This window comes from Pelodiscus sinensis, chromosome 3 (genome assembly GCF_052426305.1).
Source record: "Pelodiscus sinensis isolate ZL-2025 chromosome 3, ASM5242630v1, whole genome shotgun sequence".
Taxonomy (NCBI): Eukaryota; Metazoa; Chordata; order Testudines; family Trionychidae; genus Pelodiscus; species Pelodiscus sinensis.
This window is the reverse complement of record NC_143054.1, coordinates 8,224,082-8,247,796: the sequence shown is the minus strand read 5'-3', so window position 1 is coordinate 8,247,796 and position 23,715 is coordinate 8,224,082. Positions and strand designations below refer to the sequence as shown.

Below are 23,715 nucleotides of genomic sequence, written 5' to 3'. Positions count from 1 at the left end.
GCACAGCCCTCGGCTAGCCTGAGACAGCATCTCCACGCTCTAAGTCCTCATCTGATGCCCTGCCGGCACTGCTTCCGGCCATCCTTAACCCCGGTTCAGGGTCCACTTAATGTGGACATGCTAGTTCGAATTAGCAAAACGCTAATTCGAACTAGTTTTTTAGTCTGGATGCGTTAGTTCGAATTAGCTTAGTTCGAATTAACTAATTCGAAATAAGTTAGTTAGAATTAGCGCTGTAGTGTAGACATACCCTCCTTCCTCTTAATGGGCCAAGCTGCCTAGTCTGCAGTTGTTTATGGCTCTTTGCAACACTTTTGACTCCATGTTGGATCAGGAGCTGCTCAGTAATCCCCGATTAACGTTTATAATAGAACATGGATGACTGTTGGACCAATAGGTGGCTATTGAAAGGGCAGCTGGGCTCACTGCCGGGGGAGCAGAGTATGTAAAGCAGAGTTTACAGTGAATGTGAGGAGTAAGAGCATAACATAAGAATGGCCATAATGGGCCAGAACCATAGTCCTTCTAGCTCAGTGTCCTGTCTTCCAACAATGGCCAGTGCCAGGTGCTCCATAGGAAACAAACAGAATAGGGATATGAACGGGTTAGTTAATCAGCAGCCCTGCAGGGCTGGTGGCTGGGAGCCGGCAGCCCTGTGGGGCCAGGAGCTGTAATGTTTAACCAGTTAACTGATTAAATGGAATTTTACCTCTTTAGAACAGAACAGGGCAATTATTGAGTGATCCATCCTCTTGTTGTCTGCTTCTGGTAATTAGAGGCTTAGGATGCTCAGGGCATGGGATTGCATCCCTGACTATCTTGCCTAATAGTCATTCAGCATCCCCTGCTAAGGAGTTCCACAGGTTAACTGTGTCTGGGTAAAGAAGTACTTCCTTTTGTTTGGTTTAAATCTGCTGCCTGTTGATTTCCTTGGGTGACCCCTGATTCGTGTATTGTGAAGGAGTAAATAACAGTTCCTTATTCACTTTCTCCTTACCTATCATGTTTTTATAGACCTCTGTCATATCCCAGGCCTTAGTCGTCTCTTTTTCAAGCTGAACAGTCTCAGTCTTCGTTAATCTCTCCTCATATGGAAGCTATCCCATTACCCTAATTATTTTTGTTGCCTGTCTCTGTATTTTTCCCACTTCTAATATACATATATTTTTTAGCTGGGGCCACCAGAACGGCATGCCGTGTTCAAGGTGTGGGTGTACTGTGGATTTCTATAGTGGCATTATGATATTGTCTGTTTGATTATCTTTCTGTACCTTATTATTACCTTTCCTAATGATTCCTAACACTCCTTTAGCTTTTCTTTGACTGCTGCTTCACATTGAACAGATGTTTTCAAAAAAACTATCCACAATGACTCAAGGATCATCTCTTTCTTGTCTGGTGACAGCTTATCTAGACCTCATCATTTTGTATGTATATTTTCCAATGTGAATAGGTTCATAGTTTTAGAGATAAGGCATTTCCAGCCTTCTCCTTGCTATTTCATTTCTCCTTTTGGCAGGAACTATTTGTCAGAGTGGAAGGATATATAGCATCATCCCACCAAAGGAGTGCTTTTTGTGGGTTTTTAAATTAGTGGAGTGTGGCACTTCTCCGAAAAGTGACTCTGCAAAGATGCTGCTTTGGTACACAGGGGACCATACTGTTATTAGGGGCTGTGTCTTGTATAGGCAACTATATCCCCTCCCCCTCCAAAAAAGTCCCAATTTTTCACACTTGTTTATCTGGTCCCATAGGATGAGTCTACACAGCAGGGCTTAACTCAAAATAAGCGACATGAATTGAGCTATATTAATTACGTATCTTATTTTGAAATTGAAATTGGGAGCATCTACACAGCACTTATTTCGAAATAGAGCGCTCTTCCTCTGACTTCCCTTACTCCTCGTAGAATGAGGGTTACAGGAGTCAGAGAAAGAAGTCCTCAATCTTGACAGTATTTCAACATTATTTTGAAATAACTGCCTGCTGCGTAGATGGAGACGACGTTATTTCGAAATACAAGGGGTCCTTGCTAGAAGTCCAAGATATGTTCCAAAAAACTTGGACTTATAGCGAATCAACTTAAAGCGGGGAATTTTTTTCCTGTGTCTGACTTCCATTTAAGCAAATTGCGGGGAGTGTTTTGCACAAGTTATAACGGGGAATGAGAGGACTTACAATGCATCAGTTCCTACAAACATCAATGACTTTAGTGTGGAACGGATGTATACCGGGGTGATGTATAGCGGGGACCCCCCGTAACACTAATCATCTTGAAATAATATTGCTGTGTATACATACTCCTCTATGGCACTCACTATTTTATTGTGTGTCAGTGATTCCAGAGAAAATGGGCTCCCTTTAAAAGTAAGACATTTTTATTCCCAAACAACAGGTTCTTTCAACTCTTGAAATCTGAGTGCCAAGCTGGATTCTCTACTTTTCCTGCATCCTCCCCTATCATAAAGCCTCTGAGTTAAATTATGCTCTCACGCTTTTCCTAGGCTAGGGTAAAATTGCGGTGTCTCTGCTTTGTGTGAGGTGCCTTAGTCAGATGTGTTAGGTAACATCACCCCTCGTCTAGACAAAGCCTCAGTCACTCTCCATGTCTTCAAATGAAGCCCTCACTGACCTCTGTGCTTTCCATGTGTTTGAACAGGCGTAAGTGAGCAATTCTGTTGCTGCACCCGAAAGAACAGACACCAGAGCTGTGCAGGGGTAATGGAGAGAATAAAGCAGTTAAAAACTTACTTTGGTCACCCAAGACAGACAGATGCACATGGGAAACGGGATCTGGGGAGTGAAAGGGGCCTATTTTTGCATAATCTTCAGAGCAAAATCGCACTTCAGAGTTAATGATCCCTGCTCTGATAGCAAAGAGCCATGCCAGGGTGAGGTTAATAGGCTGTTGGCCTTTGGCCTGGCTACACCCTGGAGGTGTGCAGCAATAAATTACAGAGAGAGCAAGAGACTGAGTTGTGGGGGGAGGGGGAGAAGGAGCCATATTTCTGAAACCTGTTTGAAGCGTGGGGGTGGGGAGAGGCTGCTGCGGAAAGCAGGTGCTGTTGAGAAGACTCCAGTGCGAGTGGTGTGCAGGGACACAGCGAAGGCCAGTGATGAATGGGTGGATGGGGTATTAGGTGCGTGGCTGGGGGCTAGGTTTTGTGCAACATCTCTCACAAAGCACAGCACCGGAGAGGCAGCCTGAGGTGGCTTTGTGTCCTCCAGACTTTGGGCTGCTGCGGGGCCGGGAGGGGTCACATCGGAGCCTCTCTTGGGCACCTTTGGGTTGTTGTTCAGCTCAGGGTAGCTGGAGCCGAACAGTGTGCCTTTTCCACCGCACATTCCAACCGGGCTACTCAACACACGGCCTGTAGGCCCGCTGCCTGGTTTGGGGTTACGTGGGGCTCAACACACGGCCCACGGGTGGGATCCTTTGGACATGGCCTCCACTGGGAACATGCCCCACAACAGCGAGGTGTCCCCCGGGGGCAAGTGGACAGGCTGGCTGTCACAGATGGGTACAGGGTGTCGGCTTTTCTAGCCCCCAGGTAGGAGGGGCTGGGGGTGCTGGGGCATTGTGGGCAGAGCCCGAGAGGTGCTGACTGGCTCACGCTGGCCACGTTTTGTTCCGGCGCCGTGGCTTAAGGCTTAATCTTTGTATTCGTGCCCGTCCGTGTGAAGGAAGCTATTTGCATATATTTGCATATATTTGCATGGATACACAACCACACTTAAGTTGTGGCCCTCGGCATGTGCTGTGAGTATCATTGTGCCCCCCAGGGCTTCCAAAGTTGAGTAGCCCTGCATTCAAAAATACCAAAGCTGTGAGGTGGGGAAGCATGGGGCCTAGCACAGCTGTCCCTGCACTGAAGGAATTCTACCACTCTGTCCCATCGGGCTCCTGTGTGCTCCTGGCGCTCCAGGAGGGTCTAGGATCTGGATCTTGCTTCGTGAGCTTGTCCAAAGAAAGCCCACAGAGGGTCTTAAAAACAAGGGAGGTCTAGACTAGCTCTCCTGAAATGGGGACCCAGTTTTGCTGTTTGAGGGTGGGAGACGAAATCTGCGCGGCCGTGCTCTAGAAGCTGCTCTAGAGACGTTGGTGCGACCCCTGCTTTCCCCCTCCCCTGTGACCCAGGATGGTGGCTGCATTTTGCAAGTGTGGGTGGATTTCTCTTTGAAGCAGCAGAGTGCTGGGGCCTTCCTTTCTTCCCAGGGGTCTGCCTAGTTGGCCAGGGCTGGGCTTTCGCAACTCTGTTTTCCGTGCAGAGACAAAGCTCAGTGCATTTCGGAGGGGGACCAGGCACATGACGGAATAACACTGGAAGGTGCAGTGACACTAGCAAGGATGAATGAGGAGGGGAGCCGCCTGTCTCTATGGCTCAAGGTGTCATCTGACAACCAGGGTCATGTAGGAATTCCCCCTTGTCCCTCTGGTAGAGTGTTGCACTGAGGGGCTTTCTGACATTAGCCTCTGATGGTGGCAACCAACTGGACTAGATGGACCATTTAATTCACTTCCTATGGCTTGACCGTAATTGCAGAGAATGTGCGAGGTAGCAGTAGGAGTCCCATTGGGGGGATAATGTGTGAGGAGTGGGCCAGAGGCGATGGGGGATCCTGGCTGCCTGACATTGAGTGTTTGCTTTCCCACTGCCTGAAAGGGAAAGCCAGGGACAGGTTCCATCACTTCAAAATGAACGTTCCCATCTCTGGTCTTTGGAATGAGTCATGCTTCTTGTCTGTATCCCTTTCGTGTGCCTCAGCCCAGGAGTGATAGGGGATGCAGTGGTGATGCAGGCTGTAAACAGGTGGAACCATCCTTCTCTTCTTCTAAGCAGCAGTAAGCAGGGATGTCACAAATTGGTCATGCCAATTTTCTTCCACATAAGCTCATCACCTAATAAACCATCTTGTTAGTCTTTAAAGTGCTGCATAGTCCTGTCTTTTGTTTCAGCTAGACCAGACTAACACGGCTGCATCTCTATCACAAATTGTACCAGAATTTGTATCAGTAAGCTGTGCCGATGCACTTCAGTCCCGTCGTGCAGCTCCCTGCTAGCCTAGCTCTGGGCTCCCTGCATACAGCTCTGCCAGTGGCTTTCAGTCCTGACCTGTAGCCCCTCTGTTAGTCCAATCCTGGGTCCCTCCTCCCTGCCCCAGCTCTGCTGGTGCCCGTCAATGCTGACCTCTGTTCTTCCAGTTCTGTGCTTGCCACACTTAGCTTTGCTGATGCCCCTCAATTCCAGCGTGTGGCCCCACTGCTATGCCATTCTTGGGTTGTCTCCCCTGAGCAGACGTGCCAATGGCAAGGAGTAAGGATGTGAAGAAGCCTGTAATTTTTTAATTGCGTAGTCGCCAAAAATGTTGACTACACGATTCATCGATAAGGGTTAGCCCTGCAAGCACCCAGTCCTGGCTTGTGCCTGGTCCAGCAACTATCCCCGCTGCAGCTCTGCACTAATAGTATTCTGTGGGCCGGCAGGCAGGCAGCCTGGCTCAGTCCCCACTTGTGCCAGGTACTGGGAGCTACCCCTGCTGTGGCTCTGCATGAAAAGTAATTTAGGAACCAGTGGGCAGGCAGCCCTGCTCAGTCCCCACTGGCAGGAGCTACCCCGCTGCAGCTCTGCGAGGAAAGTATTATTACAGAACCGCAGTATGGGTAGCTCCCGGGACCCGGTGCAAGCCGGGGCTGAGCTGGGCTGCCGGCCAGCCTTCTAAAACATGTACTGGCAGAGCCGCGGGGAGCAGGGGGCGGAATGTGTGTACTTGATAGCTGGGTAGTTGGTTGCTTATTGGTTAATGGTTTAACTGACTACACTAGTAAGGAACGGAGCATTATTTTAAATGTGGCAATGTGTCCACTAGGCACTCATAGGTCTGTCAGTGGCCATTAGCTAGGATGGACAGGGATGGTGTCTCTAGTCTCTGCTTGTCAGAAGCTGGGAATGGGTGACAGAGGAGGGATCACTTGATTCCCTGTTCTCCATTCCCTCTGGGGCCCCTTGCATTGGACCAGCAGTCGGGAGGGCACGGGACTGGGATCCCATGAGGCCTGCAGCTTGCAAATCGGCAGATGGGAGTCCACCCACAGGGCCAGGGAGCCCACTAGTACCCTTCCCTCCCTACTCCTGCATCTGCAGGTAAAAGGTTTAACCATGTAACTGATACAAATTCTATTGGTTACACAGTTAATATGTTTATACATTTTTTACATCCCTAGTTGGAAGACTGGAGACTGGGCTAGATGGACCTTTGGCCTGACCCAGTATGGCCGTTCTTATGTTCCTGTTCACCTGTGTCCTTGGTGGGGGGTCAGCATTTGTGCCTCTCCACCTCTTCCACAGACCAAGGATTCTTGCAACCCCACTGAGATCAGCCCCAATCATTGAAGAGGTAATGACAGATCAGCCTGTTGTATTCCAAAAGCTGTCCTTCCCTTCCCCTGGCATAGGGCTCCCATGGACATGTCTGTCATCCAGAAAGACTAACCAAGGATGCTCTTGGAGTTAAAGGATGGAGCTGGGATTTGGGAGATTGAGCATGTCTCTTCTTTTCTCTGCATGTGTGTCCCCATTTGTAACACAAGGAGGATTCCATTTCCACCCCCGGCTGATGGATTCCTGGCTCAGTGTTTGGATGGGGCTGTGAGGGAAGGTGCTTGAGGAGCAGACAGGATTATTATTAATCACCGGGATCAAGGAAAGCCAGGCAGCTGTGGGCTGGTAGGACCCTTCCCAGTGGTTTTGGCATTTTGAGAACTTAAACTGGCAACAAGTGCAAATAAACTGTATGTTTTTCATTGGCTTGGCCAGCTCTATAACAGTGAGTATGATCTGAATTTGTGCCTGGATTTGTTTGTATCTGGACCTAATGTAAACGGGTGCCTTTCTATGGAGTTGTATCTGCATAGACCTTCCCCCCATGCCTCACTCCTCCATCTGCAGCCTCTGCATTCAGCGTAGCGAAGTGCATAGCCTGGGGCAGAACTGCTCAAGAAGTTCCTTCCCCCGAGGCCTCCCCGGGAGATTATAGACATGACAACTTTTTCCAAAACAGCCAAGCAAGTTTTAATGAAGAGAAGTTAGAATGTGTCTCCCCACGGGCAACCCAAAGGTCTGTAAAGCCCAGCACAGACAACAGAGAGCGCGCTGGCTTGGCATTTGCTACAGAAGTGGCTTTCTCGTGCCTGTGTTCATTAGTGGGATGCTGCTTGGGTACAAGTAATGGCCAAGGTGATTTATGGTGGAGACACCATATGGTAGTGGTCTGACTCTTTTTTTTTTCCAGACTTTTTTTGAGAGTCAGGCCCCTTTAGGACTTCCCGTTTGAGAGGGAGGCCAATATGTGTAGCTGATAACTTGGCTCCCTGGCCCAAATGCAGTGAGGCTGAAGCCAGTAATAGGGAAGGGGGATGCAGAGCATGTGTGAGCAGGAGGGATGCTCTGCTCTGAATGACAGGCAGGGAGGAGAACTTTTGTGGTGTATTTTGAATGGGCTGTAAGGGGGAGTGTAGGGGCTGAGGAGGCCAGGGAGGAAGGTTTGGGCCTTTGAAGGTGGAGAAGGCAACCACAGGATTTCCACATGATGTGAGGGGTCTAGGTGCGAGGGGAAGATGAAAGGAGAAGTAGAAGACTGGCAGATGTGAAGACCAGAAGGGACCAGTGTGATCTCCTGAGTACGTCGGTCCAGCCATTTGAGGCCCTGGACAGGGTGGAACAACTTGGACAGGGCATCAGAGCAAACCTGCCTTTGTATAGCACCTACCACAAGGGGGTCCTGTTTCGTGGCTGGAGCTCTTTGGTGCTACAGGAATACAAATAATAGTGCTCGTACAAAAAGAAGGAACATTAGAATGGCCGTACTGGAGTAGACCAAAGATCCGTTTAGTCCAAGGGTGGGGTGGGGCCAGGATGCTTCCGGGCTTCCACACCCCCAGACCATGATTGGTCTAGGGGTACGGGTGCCCCTTTGCCCCTCCCTCCCCACTAAGCACCCATGCCCCTGGGAGGGCAGGAAGAGGCTTTGCACGCTACCCCACCCCCAGGTCAGTTAGGGTCTGGGGGCAGCAGAAGCTCACAAAGTTTCCACCGCCCTGCCAGGAGCATGCAGCACTGGAGGAGACTTGACCTGCTCCCCTGCCCTCAAGCCCTGATTGGCCTGGGGGCGGGGGTGTGGCAGGGCCTTTGCAGGTCAGATCCAGCCCGTGGAGGGCCTTTTGCCCACCCCGGTCTAGTCCCGTATCCTGCCTTCCGACACTGGCCAATGCCAGGTGCTTCAGAGGGAATGAACAGGACAGGACAGGGCAGTTATGTATCCCCTGTCGTCCAATCCCAGCTTCTGGTAGTCAAACATTTAGGGACCTCCTGAGCATGAGGTTGTAATGGCTAATAGCCATTGACGGACCTGTCCTCCATGAAGTACCGTGTCTGCCCTGAACAAAGGCTCTGCAGATTTGCTTGCAACGGCCTTCGCTCCATCCTCCACGACTCAGCTTGTCCACCTTGAGCAGATGCAGATGGGCTGCTGAGGTTTGAACTGAGCTTCTACGGAGCCTAGGAATTTCAAACCCGATGCTCAGAATGGTAAGCCATCCCCTTCAGCATACACAGCATCAACAGGGCTTTCTTACATTACCCCTAAATCATCATCATCTCAGGTTTTGTTTGTACAGCCCTGTGAATGTGCGTGACACTTTAGAGAAGGAAAAGACACCATCCCTTCCTGAGCGAAGGCAGCTAATCTAAATGAGCACATGGCGTGGCATGGGGAAGGCCAGGGTGAAAATAATAAAAAGATCACGTCACTGCTGCTAGTGTTATTGATCATTTATTTAACATCTCTATATATAGCAGCACAGCTGGGCTGGGCTCGGCTGTGCTGTCACTTTGAAACCCTACTAAAGAAGTTGCCATGGTTTCAGATTGACAGTGTAGTGTACCTATCTTACAGGAGCTAACAATAATGAAATCCCACCAGAAACTTGTTTAGCAGGAAATCACATCTGATGCTAGGCCGTAGCATGGACGGTAGCCTATGGATTGCTGAATCTTTGCCCCTTGCCACATGGTATGGGATCCTAATGAACTGCTTAGTGTATATGTAGTACTCCCCTCCACCAGATGGAGTCTGAGCTGTTCAGCTGTGTGTCATAAGCCCTCTACTGTTAGCGGTTACAAGGGTGTTCTCCCTTAATGCAGGGTGCAGTACAAGAGGAGTGGAAATCTTGTTGCGCTGTCACCATGAAGTTCTGAGTGACCGTCTTGTGCAACAGAGTGACAGCCAGGAAGTCCCGGGGCATTCTGGATTTATTACAGGGTTCACCTATGGAGTGTTCCGGGACACTGAAAAGCAGCAGACCTGATAAACAGAACTACCTTCCTACACAATGTGCGTTTAGACTGGGAAACTCCCAGTCACATGAAATTGTTGAAGCCATGAACGAGATGCAAAGAGGGCAACAAGAACATCCAGTTATGATGATAAATTCCAAGGAATAAGAATTTAAGGGAGGGGATATAAAGCCTCGTGTATCAGGAATATGAGACATTGCGAGGAGCAAATTGTCCTTTATGTGTCTATTATACGTGTGTAACACCTTCCTCTGAAGCAGCAGGTGCTGGCCAACATGGAGGAAAGAACACAGGACTAGACTGACCTTGGGTCTGATCCAGTCTGACAATTCCTATGCTCCTGTAGGCAAATGTTGAGGCTAATTTAGGGAGGATGGTGTTGGTTATTCCTTTCTTTGAAACATAACTGCAGCAGCCCATGGCGGGAGATGTGATTCTGGGGCTGTGAGTGGGGTGAGCCATGTGGCAAGTCTGGTGGTGGCAATTATGGACAAGAAAGTCTCTATCTTCCCCCCCACACACATGCCCCCTCAAACTCTTGTTTTTCCCTTCTGTATTGATGACCTCACCTCTTCTCTCTCTCTGAAGATCCTGTCCAATATTGCCATCTACCTGTGCACCATCACGGTGGGCATCATGTCGTACTACATGGCAGACCGCAAACACCGCAAGGCCTTCCTGGAAGCACGGCAGTCTCTCGAGGTCAAACTCAACCTGGAGGAACAAAGCCAGCAGCAGGTAAGAGCGGATCCCCATTTGCTGCCAGATACTTGTCTTCCTTCTAGAGGGGATGTCACTGGCCTGGCATCTTGCACGGCAGGGAGAGGAGACGTGGAAAGCTTGTTGAGGATGGAGGAAAGCTATTCTGCCCTGGGCTTGTCTCGCCCTTGCCAATGGAAAGTGCTTGCAGAGAGACCTTTGTGCTACATGATGAATTCTGACACCTGTCAAGGGCTGTGCCTTTAGCATGTTTCTGTGCTGCAGGTCAGCTCTAACATGTATCGGCCGAGTTGTGTGTGCAGTGCCTGGGATGAGAGTGTCAGCTTTTTGGTGGGGATGGTCATGTTCTGTCTGTAGACAGTGCCTAGCGCAACAAGCCCTTGGTGGATGTCTGGGGCTCCTTGGTGCTACTGTGATACAAACAGTAAATAACTAGAAGAGAGAATGCCACCAGTCAGGACTGAGGGGCATTGACAGAGCTAGGGCGGGGAAAGGCCAGGACTGGATTACTAGTGGGGGTTGCAGGTGAGGATTAAGGTGTGTGAGGAACAGTGCAGAGCAGAAGCCAAAATATGAGGAATTGGACCTAAAGAATGGCTGTGCTGGGTAGAACCCAGCCATCCCTGGGCTAATGTAACTGTTTTGTGGGGGTGGCTAAAGGGAGCTGTGGTTATCAGAGAATCCTAGAATCCTAGGTCTGGAAGAGACCTCAGGAGTCCTTGAGTCCAGCCCCCTGCCCAAAGCAGGATCAACCCCAATGAAATCATCCCAGCCAGGGCTTTGTCAAGCCGAGACTTAAAAATCTCTAGAGATGGAGATTCCACCACCTCCCTAGGGAACCCATCCCGGTGCTTCACCACCCTCCTAGTGAAATAGTTTTTCCTAATATCCAACCTAGACCTCCCCCACTGCAACTTGAGACCATTGCTCCTTGTTCTGCCATCTGTCACTACTGAGAACAGCCTCTGTCCATCCTCTTTGGAACCTCCCTTCAGGAAGTTGAAGGCTGCTACCAAATCCCCCTCATGTAGAATAGTAATAGAGATGTAGCCGTGTTAGTCTGATCTTGCTGAAACAAAAAAGAGGACTATGCAGCACTTTAAAGACTAACAAGATGGTTTATTAGGTGATGAGCTTTCGTGGGCCAGACCCACTTCCTCAGATCAATTTTGTTTTGTCCTCTCTTTTATTTCATCAAATTCCCCCTCACTCTTCTCTTCTCTTCTCTTCTCTTCTCTTCTCTTCTCTTCTCTTCTCTTCTCTTCTCTTCTCTTCTCTTCTCCAGACTAAATAAGCCCAAATAACCTCAGCCTCTCCGTGTAGGTCATGTGGCTCCAGCCCCCTAATCATTTTGTTTGCCCTCCGCTGGACCCTCTCCAGTGCATCCACATCCTTTCTGTAGTGGGGGGGGGGGGAAGGGGGAGGGCACGGAACTGGATGCAGTACTCCAGATGTGGCCTCACCAGAACCGAATAAAGGGGAAAAAATCACTTCTCCAGATCTGCTGAAAACTGTCCTCCTAATGCACCCTAATACGCCATTAGTCTCTTGGCTACAAGGGCACACTGACTCATATCCAGCTTCTCATCCTCTGTAATCCCCAGTTCCTTTTCTGCTGAACTGCTACTTAGTCATTTGGGCCCCAGCCTGTAACAATGTTTGGGATTCTTCCATTCCAAGTGCAGGACTCTACACTTGTCCTTGTTGAACCTCATCAGATTTCTTTTGGCCCAATCCTCTAATTTGTCTAGGTCACTGGACCCTATCCCTACCCTCCAACGTATCTACCTCTCCCCCTAGCTTAGTGTCATTCGCAAACTTGCTGAGGGTGCACTCCATCCCCTCATCCAGGTCATTCATAAAGAACAAAACCGGCCCTAGAACCAAACTTTGGGGCACTCCGCTTGAAATTGACCGCCAACCAGACATCGAACCGTTGATCGCTACCAGTTGGGCCCAACAATCTTGCCAGCTTTCTATCCACCTTACAGTCCATTTATCCAATCCATACTTCCTTAACTTGCTGGCAAGAATATTGAGGGAGACTGTATCAAAAGCTTTGCTAAAGTCAAGGTATATCACATCCACTGACTTCCCCATGTCAACAGAGGCAGTTACCTCATCATAAAAACTAATGAGATTGGTCACTCATGACTTGCCCTTGGTGAATCCATGTTGAGTATTCCTGATCACTTCCCCTCTTCCAAGTGCTTCAAATTGGATTCCTTGACGATCCCCTCCATGACTTTTCTGGGGACTGAGGTAAGGCTGACTGGCCTGTAGTTCCCTGGATTGTCCTCCTTCTTTTTTTTAAAGATGGGCACTACGTTTGCCTTTTTCCAGTCGTCCAGGACCTCTCCCGATCTCCACGAGTTTTCAAAGATAATGCCCAAAGGCTCTGCAATGACATTTGCCAACTCCCTCCGTGCCCTCAGATTCATTAAGTCAGGGCCCATGGATCTGTGTATGTCTAGCTTTTCTAAATAGTTCCTAACCTGTTCTTTCCCCACCAAGGGCTGCCTGCCTCCTTCCCAGAGTGCGTTGCCTAGTGCAGTAGTGATCTGAGATCTGGGTCAGTGTCCATGTCTTTAATGAGATTGTGCTAGCTCCTGCCTGTGTGTCTCTATGATGTGACTTCCAGCTGTGTGTGCCCTGTGCGGATCCCTCTGTGCTGTCTTCTCCTCTCAAGGGCAGTGCATCAGCTGTGTGTGGTCTAGTCCAAGAGCTGAATTTATGCAGCAAGAGTAGAGGCTGGGCATCTAGGCAAACCTGCAGAGCGTTTGTCTAGTGGGTATAGTACTGCACTGGGACAGGGAGGCCTGGGTTCTATTCCCGGATCTGCTGTTGGGTTTCCTTGAACGAGTCACTGCACTGTTCTGTGCCTTAGTTTCCCCATCTCTAAAAAATGGATGATATGTTTTGCAAAGCACGTTGAGACCTACTGATGAGGAGTGAGTGCTATTGAAGACCTAGATGGTATTACTGTTATTTATTTGTGGTTATTTTTAGGCCATTTGTCTACTGGGATTTTAGCCACTACATCCCGATAGCTGCAGAAGTGCCAAGCACCAAAGTAAACATGATTTGCACCAGAGTGAATCATGTCCGTCTTAGAGTTTTGTGCCAGGAGCTAGAATCTCAGTGTAGCCACGGCCTGATTTTTGGCAGGGCTGATCTTTCCATTCTGCTTGACCTCTGATGAGTCACCAGGTCCTCTTCTTCCTTTCCTCCACCCAGCTGGAATATTGGATCTAAACTGAGAGCAGAAAATCTCATCTCCCTGAGAACCAGATGCTGCGATAAGTGGGCTCCGCTTTCCTGAGTAATTATTAATCATACATGCGAGCCATGTGATCCAAACCACATGACGTTAGGGGTGACTGGGAACAGCTCTGGGAAGACACAGCTGCCGGCCTGTTCCTTCAGGTTGCAAAACCTTTAGCCATGGAGACAGCAAATGTCAGGCGGGCATGTTTCCCAGGCCGTATACTGAATGAGTGCACTGTCCGGTTCCCATTTCAAAGGCTCTGGCTTGCAGTTCCCAGAGGAAACAGCGGCTTGGGGAATGGGATTCAGGATGGAGCAGGAGATGCAAACTGCAGAAATGTTACTGAGGGACATGTTATCCCCAGCTGCTGGCTGCAGGAATTCTTGTCTCTGCAGCAGCTCGTGCTAGCTTTATTGAGAGAGGACATTGGGCTTGCTGCAAGGGGTCATAGACTCGGGGGTGAAAAGCATAGTCCAACATGGAGCTGAGTCACAGAGGGTGCACTTCAAGCACAGCTCTGGGGTTGTGGGAGACCCCTCCCTCTCTCATACTTCTTGCAGACCATTTTAAGCTCTGATGAGATGGATCCTGGATCTCACCTGTGCCTGTGTTCAAACTGGGATGCTCCCTCACTCGAAAATGAGCTTGGTGTGTCCTTTCAGAGCCCCCCCCCCCCCCCGTGTTTGTAATCCTGCACATCACAGAGCAGTGGGCCAGTCTAGAATGGGCGACGCTTCTCCAGCACCGCACATCTGAGTGGTTTACGATCTAAATCAAATCCTGTAGCCCCCTGGGAGGGAGGTATTGCTAAACCTGTTGTACAGGTGGGGAAACAGAGGCATGGAGTGGGCAAGTGACTCACATAAGATCACACTGCAAGTCATACCGGTAGAGCTGAGAAGGGGGTGAACAGACCTGATCCTCCTCCCCCCTCCGTCCCGCTGTCGAAGAGGAATAGCTCCTAGCAGTGTTCCCTGTAAGCTGAGTGTTTGGGTGGTCACCCAGGAGAGATTCAAATGCCTCCCAGCTGATTAGCAGAGTGCCCACAGCCGGCATGTTTCTACTGGTGGTGCACATCCGCATATAGCAAAATTTATCCTGCACGTGGATGGAAAAAATTAGAGGGAACGCTGCTTCCTAGATGTCTGTGGAGTGTCCCTAACATAAACAGGCATGAGAGGAGACTCTGGGCTTGTCTCTGTGTGCTCCCAGCTGTGTGTGTGTAATTACACCTGTGTCCATTCACGGAAGAGCTGTTAGCAAATAGTTGGCATCTTGCTGACAGGAACCTGGTTAAAAGCCGTGCTTCCTCTTGCCTGCATCCAATTATGAGCTGGGCTAATTTTAGCACCTTATCTAGGGCCTCTTTCTCTTCCTCTTCCCCCTCCCCACCCATCCTCTGTTATCTGTCCAATGCTCTGCCAACAGTCTGCTTACAAGAGCGACAGAGGCACGCATCTCTGACAGAGCTGTGCCAGACTCTTTCTGTTTGATCGAGGACTCTGAGCAAAGTCCTCATTTGTGTCCTGAGGGTGAGGGGAAGGTGGCGGGGCAGGAAGCACTCCCAGGCTGGATATCTGTGGCCTTTTTCCAGGAGGAATCTCTGGGATTATCACAAGGGGGAGGGCGAGGGGGAAGCATTTTCTAGCACAAAAAGCAGCCATGCCAGCCCGAGGGATATTTTGTTGATGTCGAAGGCGGCTCTCCACCCCCATCCCAGCCGTCATGGTGAAAGGGGAGTGGCTAAGCAAAAAGGGGCGTGGCAGTGCTCTCCAGCAATTCCTCAGCTGGTGTGGTAGCCCTTAAGGCCACGGTCCTGCCCCTAGGATCGAGGTGCTACAGGGGCAGTCCCTATTGAGACTGTCGTGTCTGTGCATATGCAGCCAGAGATTCTCCAAGGTCCATTGACCCAAACCAGCCTTCACAGCTCCTGAATCACACACACATACCCCCGCCCGCCCAAAAAGGGGAAGACCACGGAAACAGACTCAAACAATCTGCAGCAGCTGTTCTGTGCCATACTCCTTCCCTCTCACTTCTTTTTCCCACTAGATTATCTCTCTCCCCCTCTCTGCTCCTTTTCCCGAGTGGGACGTGAAGGGAACCCAATCATGCTGGTGTTTGAATCGAACTTTTGAACCGGAGAGATCATGAGCTACGAATTAGCTTGCATGCATTGAGCTGGCTCTATCCTGCAGCATAGCTAGCGTGAGTCACTCTCTCAGTTCAGTTGTCTCTTTCCTTCCTTCTCATTTCTCTTTCCCCTCTTCCCCATTTCCCTCTGGTTTCCCTCTCCATCTGTATTTCTCTTTTCATTGTCGCTCTGCCTTGAATTATTCTTCACCAATTGCCTATCAGGACACCACAAGTTCCCTAAAAGAAACACCACACGCTCCTGGCAGGGTGGGAAGAGACTTTGCACGCTCCCTGCCCCCGCTCCCAAGCCTTGATTGTCCTGGGGGGCAAAAGGGGGAGCGCGCAAAGTCTCCTCCCACCGCCGGGGCATGGCGCCTAGGGGGAACCTTCAGAGGGAGGAGCAAAGACATCATGTGCTCCCCCATCACCAGACCAATCAGGGTCTGTAGGTGGGGAAGCAAGGAAGTGTCCTGGCCCCGCCCCTGTGCCTGAGGCTCCGCCCCTTCTGGAGCAGCCCCGGGTCACTTTCAAAATTTCCGAAGTGGCCCCCGGTAAAAAAATTATTGCCCACCCCATGGCTAGACAGTGTCACCCTGTGATTCCTAGCCTCTGCCCATAACTTCTGGTTGAGGTAGAGCTTTCAAGTGCTGGAGGACCTACCTGAATAGCAGTCCTTTTCAAAAGTTTGCCATTCCCATAGGCAGCATGCAAGCTCCCTTGCTTTCTCCAAAAGCAGCCCAGAACCCGCAAAGGTTCATCATTCACCAACTAGACCCTCTACGCTTTTTAGGAAAAAGACATTGCAAGCCAGAGAAGTTTCACTCTGGTGCTAGTGGGATGATACCTTGGTGTTCTGACTTGTGCTCTCCCCAAAACTCATTTTTTTCCACTGGTTGCCCTGTCTGCATTGTATTCATTGTCTTTTGGTAGAGTCCCTCCAGTTAATTCACTTGTATTGCATCTGTCATTGAATTTGGTGTCCGGAACGCTCCTAACAGTACCATGTACTATATTAGACTATTGAATGGTCTCTCAAGAAGGGCGATAGCAAAGTCCATTCCTCAGCATTTAAAATTTGCCTGGGGAAAAATACACTAGAAAATGTAGTGTGGAGGAAAATCCATGTGAGGCTCCAGAGCACAGGTGGACAGACAAGCCATAGTCTTTCCATCTCAGGAATATTCACCCTTCTACAAATTGAGAATCACATATTTTCAGGATCCAGGTGTGTCCCTGATTTCTGCATGTTGCTGAAGTGCTGACAGTGTACACTCTGCTGTACAGGAGGCAAAGACAAGCTCAAGAGAGGTCACCCAAAGTACTCAAAAACCAAGAGTAGTGCCCCACAAATAATGACATTTGTCTTAACACTCTGTTGTCGTTTTTCATGGTGCGTTTTGGGTCTTTTGCTTTGCCTTTTGATGTTGGAGCCACTAGGTCAAGCTTTTCTCTGCAACTGCAAGGGCTAGAAAAAGCCCTTTCTTTTTAAATGCAAGCATGAAATAATATGACTGCAGGGACATGGAGTTTAACAAAACAAAGCCCACTAAATATCACAAAACTGGCGATACAATCATGAAAGTGGCAACACAGGAAAGTGCAATTCTGCATGAGGGCCTGGCTGAACCTACCTAACCATGCTCTCTCAACCTTGCATCTTTTTTTTAAGCAGCATTTGTTAGATTATTAATTTCCTTTAGTGTTTGTTCTAAGGGCCAGATTAGACCCCTGATGATGATGAATCATGTTAATTATGTTGTGCTTAATGACCAATGAAGATCAGGGCTCCATTGTTCCAGGTGCTGTACAGAGTAGGAGATGGTCCCAACTGGACCTGCCGATCGTCCCGTGGAGGGAAAAGGAGGATAATAGACCATGTGGCTTCTCCTGCAGGAAGAAAAGGCACCTCTTACTTGATGTAACAAGTGGTGGAGGGGGAGCTATTGGCCTTTTGAGGTGCTGGTTTGGATTTGGGCTCTTTTGACACCATGGGTGGATGGTAGAACCTCAAATCTGCTGAAGTCTTCCAGTCCCAAATGTCTGGAAATACACTCAGTTGGGGTGAGTTACTGTGTGTTCCTCCAAGTAACCTCCAGGAACTTTCTCCTTGAGACTTTCCTAAAGCTTCACAGCCTGGTATTGGTCTGAGGCTTATGAGAATATCCAGTGGTATGCAGTAGGGCTGTATAGAAACCAATATCTATATGTAGGGAATGAGAACTGCTATACTGAATGTTTAAGTCCCCATAATGAATTCCAGAGTTGGGATAGATAGGTAGTTCTGCTCTGGAATTCTTTACTGTGGATATGTCTAGACTACATGCCTCTGGCGACAGAGGCATGTAGATTAGGCTACCCGGCATAGGAAAATGAAGAGGCGATTTAAATAATCGCTGCTTCATTTAAATTTAAATGGCTGCCGCGCTGAGCCGATCAGCTGTTTGTCGGCTCAGCAGGGTAGTCTGGATGCTCCGTGGTCGACATCAAAGGCATTTGTTGACCTCCCCGGTATGCCTCGTGGGATGCCTCATTCTCATTCTCTTTTCAGTAGGACTTTTCCCCAAGGGTAACCATCCTGCCCCTGAACAGCTCTTCTCCTGTGGTAGGGTCATGTTGGATATATTTAGAAGGAGGTAAAAACAGCCATGACACCCTAGTACAGCCCTTATATCCACTTCACAGCTACTGGTCCTGTTGATAGGTCTAGCTGTTTGACCAACTCTGGTTGATTCCTTGCAGCATCACTGAAAAGCTTGATGTGACGGCAGCCCCATCTGCAGTCAGTTACACAGGCAATTCACTGTAACAGGGTCTGAAGAGGGGAGCAAAAGCGGTTTTCTGTACTGTGGTATAGCTGAGGCTGTGTGTGTGTATTCGTGCAGGAGACGTAAAATGCCGCAGCGTAGTGTAAATGACTCTACAGCCTCCGTTCCATGGTCCTTTATTTCTGTGGTAGCTCACTTTTAACAAAGAGAGTGGTTAACTCTGGGGCTGAACTGAGTGATGTCCTGCAAAAGGAAGGACTGTCAAGAGGTCTGACTCTTTATATCTGAATAGTTAGATGGCCCCATTGCCATAGTGTATGAGCACGGCACCATCTATAGTGAGCTTACCCTGTCAACACTCCTGTGAGGTCAGGCAGTGCAATTATCCCCATAGTACAGAGGGGAAACTGAGGCACGGAGAGAGTAAGTTCTTTAACCATAGTCTCTCAGGGATTCTGTGACAGAGCAGGGATTTGAGCCCAGCTCTTCTGAGGAGCTGGGTCTTTTTTTCAGTCATCCTGCATCTGGTAAAAGACCAGAGGGGCTGAGCAGGACTTTTCTTGCAGTTGCAGGTCTGGGCTGCTGCAGGCTATTCCAGGTTCGGGCACCTAAACTAAAAGCAGGGGCACTCTCTCCTGTGCTCTCAGTAGCCCCCTCCACCAGGCCCAGACATTGTGGGGGAGGCAGCTGCATGAAAATAGTCCTAGGTCAGGCCAGCCAAAGGAATGTTTTAATATTTATTTAAACTGTGGTAACATCTTTGAGCTCCAGGTACAGACCAGGCCATGACGTGCTTGGTGCTGTACAAACACAGAAGAAAAAGCCAGTTCTCAGGGGAAGCCAGTCCAAGGAGTTGACTTTTTTTTGTTTGTACCTGCAGGCCTGTCCCTACTCCGTAGCCTAAAAAGAAGTGTATATGTACTCTGTATATTACCACTCAAATGCAACCTCCTCTGGGGTGGAAGAAGAAAATCACCACCACCCGGCACAATAGTGGAGAAGGGGAACAGGCTGAGGACACAGGAGCAAACTCCATGTCTCTCTGGAAATGCCCTTGAGCATTTAATGTGCCAGCAGAGCAGCCGGGCCTCGGTTTCCTCACCTCCTCCTCCGCCAGCGTTCAGCCCATTGAGCTCAACGTATCATTGCTGTAAGGGCCTGCCTCGTCGGCCTTGTTGGGATTTGGGGTTGTGGTTCAAGTTAAGCTGGCGAGCCATCCCCTGCAGTTTTAGGAGCTGTTGGCTATCAGTGGCTGCAGCTGCTCCAGGTCAGAAACATGTATCTGTTTCTTGCAGGGTATAAAATGCTTTCCTTGTTGCGGCCCTACCTTCTGAGCCATCACTTTGGGCTTCCCTGCTGTACAGACGCGCCTGGTCTCCGGCCTGCTGCAGGACTTCAGAGCTTAGAGCTGGGGTCACACCGGTCCTTTGCATTCATTTGAAAACCTGTCAGGGCAGGGAGGCTGAATTGGCCAGATTGCAAATTGGGGTCAGGCTCGTTCCCCTGCCTTTAGGCATGGAGTTGCCCGCCATACTAACAGGTTCTATGGCCAAAAGGGGCCACAGAGATGTGCCCCCTAATGATTCCTAGAGCAGATCCTTTAGAAGGGATCCATGCCATCCTGGCTCGTGATGAAGACTCTACCACAGCTCCTGTGTAAATGGTGCCAATGGTAATTGTCCTCATTGTCAAAAGTGTATGCCTTAGTTCTAGCCCGAGTTTATCCTGCTTCATTGGATTGTGTTAGACCTCTCTCTGCTAGATTGAAGCACCTGTTATTAACCGTTAGTTCCATAGGTATGACTCATACTCACAGAGTGTAATCAAGTCACCCCTTAACTTTCCCTTTATTGAGCTAAATAGAGTGAGTGTCTTGAATCTATCACTGCATGTTGTATCTCCCTCAACGGGGGCTCTCTAGTCTGGCAACACCCGTGATTATACCTTGTTCCCATAATACAAGAACTAGGGGTCACCAAATGAAACTAATGGGTAGCAGGTTTAAAACAAATAAAAGGCAGTTCTTCTTCACACAGCGCATAGTCAATCTGTGGAACTCCTTGCCTGAGGAGGTTGTGAAGGCTAGGACTAGAATAGGGTTTAAAATAGAACTAGATAAATTCATGGAGGTTAAGTCCATTAATGGCTATTAGCCAGGATGGGTAAGGAATGGTGTCCCGAGCCTCTGTTTGTCAGAGGGTGGAGTTGGATGGCAGGAGAGAGATCGCTTGTTCTGCTAGTGACAGATGGCAGAACAAGGAGCAATGGTCTCAAGTTGTGGTGGGAGAGGTCCAGATTGGATATTAGGAAAAACTATTTTACTAGGAGGGTAGTGAAGCATTGGAATGGGTTACCTAGGGAAGTAGTGGAGTCTCCATCCCTAGAGGTGTTTAAGTCTCGGCTTGACAAAGCCCTGGCCGGGTTGATTTAGATGGGATTGGTCCTGCCTAGAGCGGAGGGCTGGACTTGACGACCTTCTGAGGTCTCTTCCAGTACTGATTCTATGATAAGGGGATGGTTGGATGAAATAACATGATCTTGGTAACTAATTGACCATTCATTTCCAGTTGGAAATAGGTCAATGGAGGGATGATAGGAGTTGCTATAGGGAACTTTCTGGGTGTCTGGCTGGTGAGTCTTGCCCACATGCTCAGGGTTTAGCTGATCGCCATATTTGGGGTCAGGAAGGAATTTTCCTCCAGGGTAGATTGGCAGAGGCCCTGGAGGTTTTTCGCCTTCCTCTGTAGCATTGGGCACAGATCACAGCTGAAGGACTCTCTGCATGTTGGGGCCTTCAAAGTATTGGAAGGCTTCAATATCTGAGACATAGGTGAGAGGATTATTCTAAGAGGGGTGGGCGAGATTCTGTGGCCTGCACGGTGCAGGGGGTCAGACTAGATGATCATAATGGTCCCTTCTGACCTTAAAGTCTATGAGTCTATGAGAATTGCCTGTTCGATTCACTCCCTCTGGGGCACCTGGCATTGGCCACTGTCGCAGGCAGGATACCGGGCTGGATGGACCTTTGGTCTGACCCAGTGTGGCCATTCTTATGTTCTTGCACCACAGAGCCCAGATATAGGGAGGTCTGGCCATAGGGCGGGGGGTGGGCTGGTGACTCAGCCGGGAGTCCCATATTGGGGGGGAGGGGGAGCACAGCAGAGAGTTCTGGCCCCAGCAGCTGGGCAGTAGCAGGGTGCCAACAGCAGCCAGGGAGATCTAGCTCTGGCCACGGAGCTCTGGCCACGGAGTTCCAGCCTGGCATCAGTCTGAGAGCTCCAGCCTGTGAAGCCAGGGCCGGCCAGGCAGCAGTGTTGCTGGGCTGGAGCCCTAGCTGGAGGGCAGCGGTTCAGCACGGGCCATGAGGGGAGGGACCTCCCCTGGTCTTGCCCTTGTTCCGGACTGGTCAGAACCCAAGGGTGCCGGATGAGAGAGGTCCAACTTGTATAAGGTCATGGTTCCCAACTTGTGGGGCGGGTGTGAAAGAACATCCAGGGGGCGCGGAGGGGCCTAGCCCAGTACCCATGGATGGGGAGAGAGCACCGCCCAGCCTAGCTCTGCTCCTGCCCCACCTTCACCTGCAGCCGTGACCTTGCCCCCACTACCAGCTGCTCTTGGACACTGGCACCTGCTCTCAGAGCCCGGTAAGAAGGGGCACATGAGGAAAAGTTTGGGTTCTACTTGTTTCCTAGCTCTTTAATCCTGGCCCTTCTCTGAAAGCTCTTATGTATCAACTAGGGATGCAAAATCCCATTTCATTGGATAACCAATAAAACATGATGTTTACTGTTTCTAAAATTCGATGACCATTGATGAAATTGATCAAGATGGGCTGTGAATTTGGTAGGGCCCTAACCATAATCAGCTAGTTCCAGGAGCAACATGTGGGCCTGAACCGTGGCCCCTTCCCCTGAGGCCTTGCACTCTTTCTGGGCCCCCGCCTCATGCCACCTCTTCTTCCTGTCAGTGAGCGATAGCCAGTCAGGCCACCGTCCCATAAAGGAGCTGAGCACACTTCTGAAGCACTAGAGGGATGCGATTGGTGCTGCCTGTCCTCAGCGTTCGCCCTCTGTCATTACCACAGGAGAGGTTTCTGGTTTGCTCAGGTTATGATCTGACGAGAGCTGGGGAGAGCCAGCGTTTGCTACGCAGCAGGTTAGCCACTTTTGCAATGGTTACTGACTTCCAGCTAGAAGGTTACCTGGTATCACTGATTGCTCGGTCATGGGTAGCTTCAGCATAGGACTCTGGACCAGATCCACGTCCCACCAAGTCCTGACATCTGGTCTCCAGCAGTGGCCTAACAGGGATATGTATGACAAAGCTGTAACCTTCATCAGGCAGTAGTATCTCATAAAAGGAAATTCTTTCCTGACCCAGCTGGAGCATGCGGCCTGCTGTTTGGCTAGGAAGCAGATTGTTGTGTCAGAAGGGTTCACCCTTCTTTATATTGTATTGCCAGTGGTTCCCAGGGAAATTGAGAATTTGGAAATGGAGACCAAAATGGCAAAGCACGGTTTCCATAGCAACACGCTCTGTATCTGCAGCTGTAGCAGAGTAACCCCTATAGGCTCCGAGTGAAAACCCACTTAATTAACCAAGTTATTTACAGGTAGTGCAAATCCCCAAATTAAAATTAGATTGTTTTGGGGGATGTTCGAATGCTGCCGTTTGCCACCAGGAATGTTACCCAGGTGGAATAACAGAGATGTGGAGTCTCAGCGCAGCCCGACATGGCACAGCCTGTGGCTACAGTCAATATCCGTCGCACAGGTCCAATCCCCTGGGACCAGTACCTGTTTTCCTTCACCGGCCAGTGGTATTGTCTTCCCTTCTGCTCTGCCTTCTGTGTGGGGAGTAATGGGAATTGTTTGTACTTATCAGGCCAGGTTCTCAGAGTCAGCCCGCCCGGTTTGTCAGTCTTGCCCACTGCCTAACCACCAGCAGCTCTGTGATGCTGTTTGAGGCCAGATTTTCAGAGGTCCCTTGTTCAGGTGCCTAAGTGGGAGCGGCGTATTTCTGAAAAAACTCACTCACCAATCTAGTGTCCAGAAATCTCTAAGTGCATGCCAAAGCATCATTATTCTCGTTTTTCAGATGGGGAAACTGAGGTACAGAAGGATTCAGGGCTGTGAAGGAACTCGACGACTGAGCTAGCAATAGAACCCAAGAGTCCTGACCCCGTGTTAGGGATGTGACGGGTAACCAGTTAACTGAGTACCCAGTAAGCACTGCCTCCTCTGGGGGTGGGGGAGGGCTGCTGGGTCCCAACCCATGAGCAAGCTGGGAGCTGACAGCCCCCTGTCCCCCCTGCTGCTGCTTCCACCCCCTCATCACTGTGAGGCTGCTGACTCCCTGCTCACATGGCTGGGAGCCAGCCTGGCCTTGGAGAGCAGGGTGGGGGGGCTGGAACAGACACCCCCTCACACTTAATCAATTAACTGGTTAAACTTAACATTTAACCAGTTAATTA

General features: G+C 49.7%; 1 protein-coding gene across 2 annotated transcripts in view; it reads left to right on the top strand.

The window, feature by feature from the left end:
* The window catches only part of ADCY3 (adenylate cyclase 3), a 112,209-nt gene that overhangs the window by 19,688 nt on the left and 68,806 nt on the right, over window positions 1-23,715 (top strand). For both annotated transcript variants that reach the window (XM_075923299.2, XM_075923298.2), the window contains one exon: window positions 9,942-10,091. In XM_075923299.2, coding sequence (XP_075779414.2) covers window positions 9,942-10,091 — 150 coding nt within the window. The remainder of the gene's footprint in view (window positions 1-9,941; window positions 10,092-23,715) is intronic.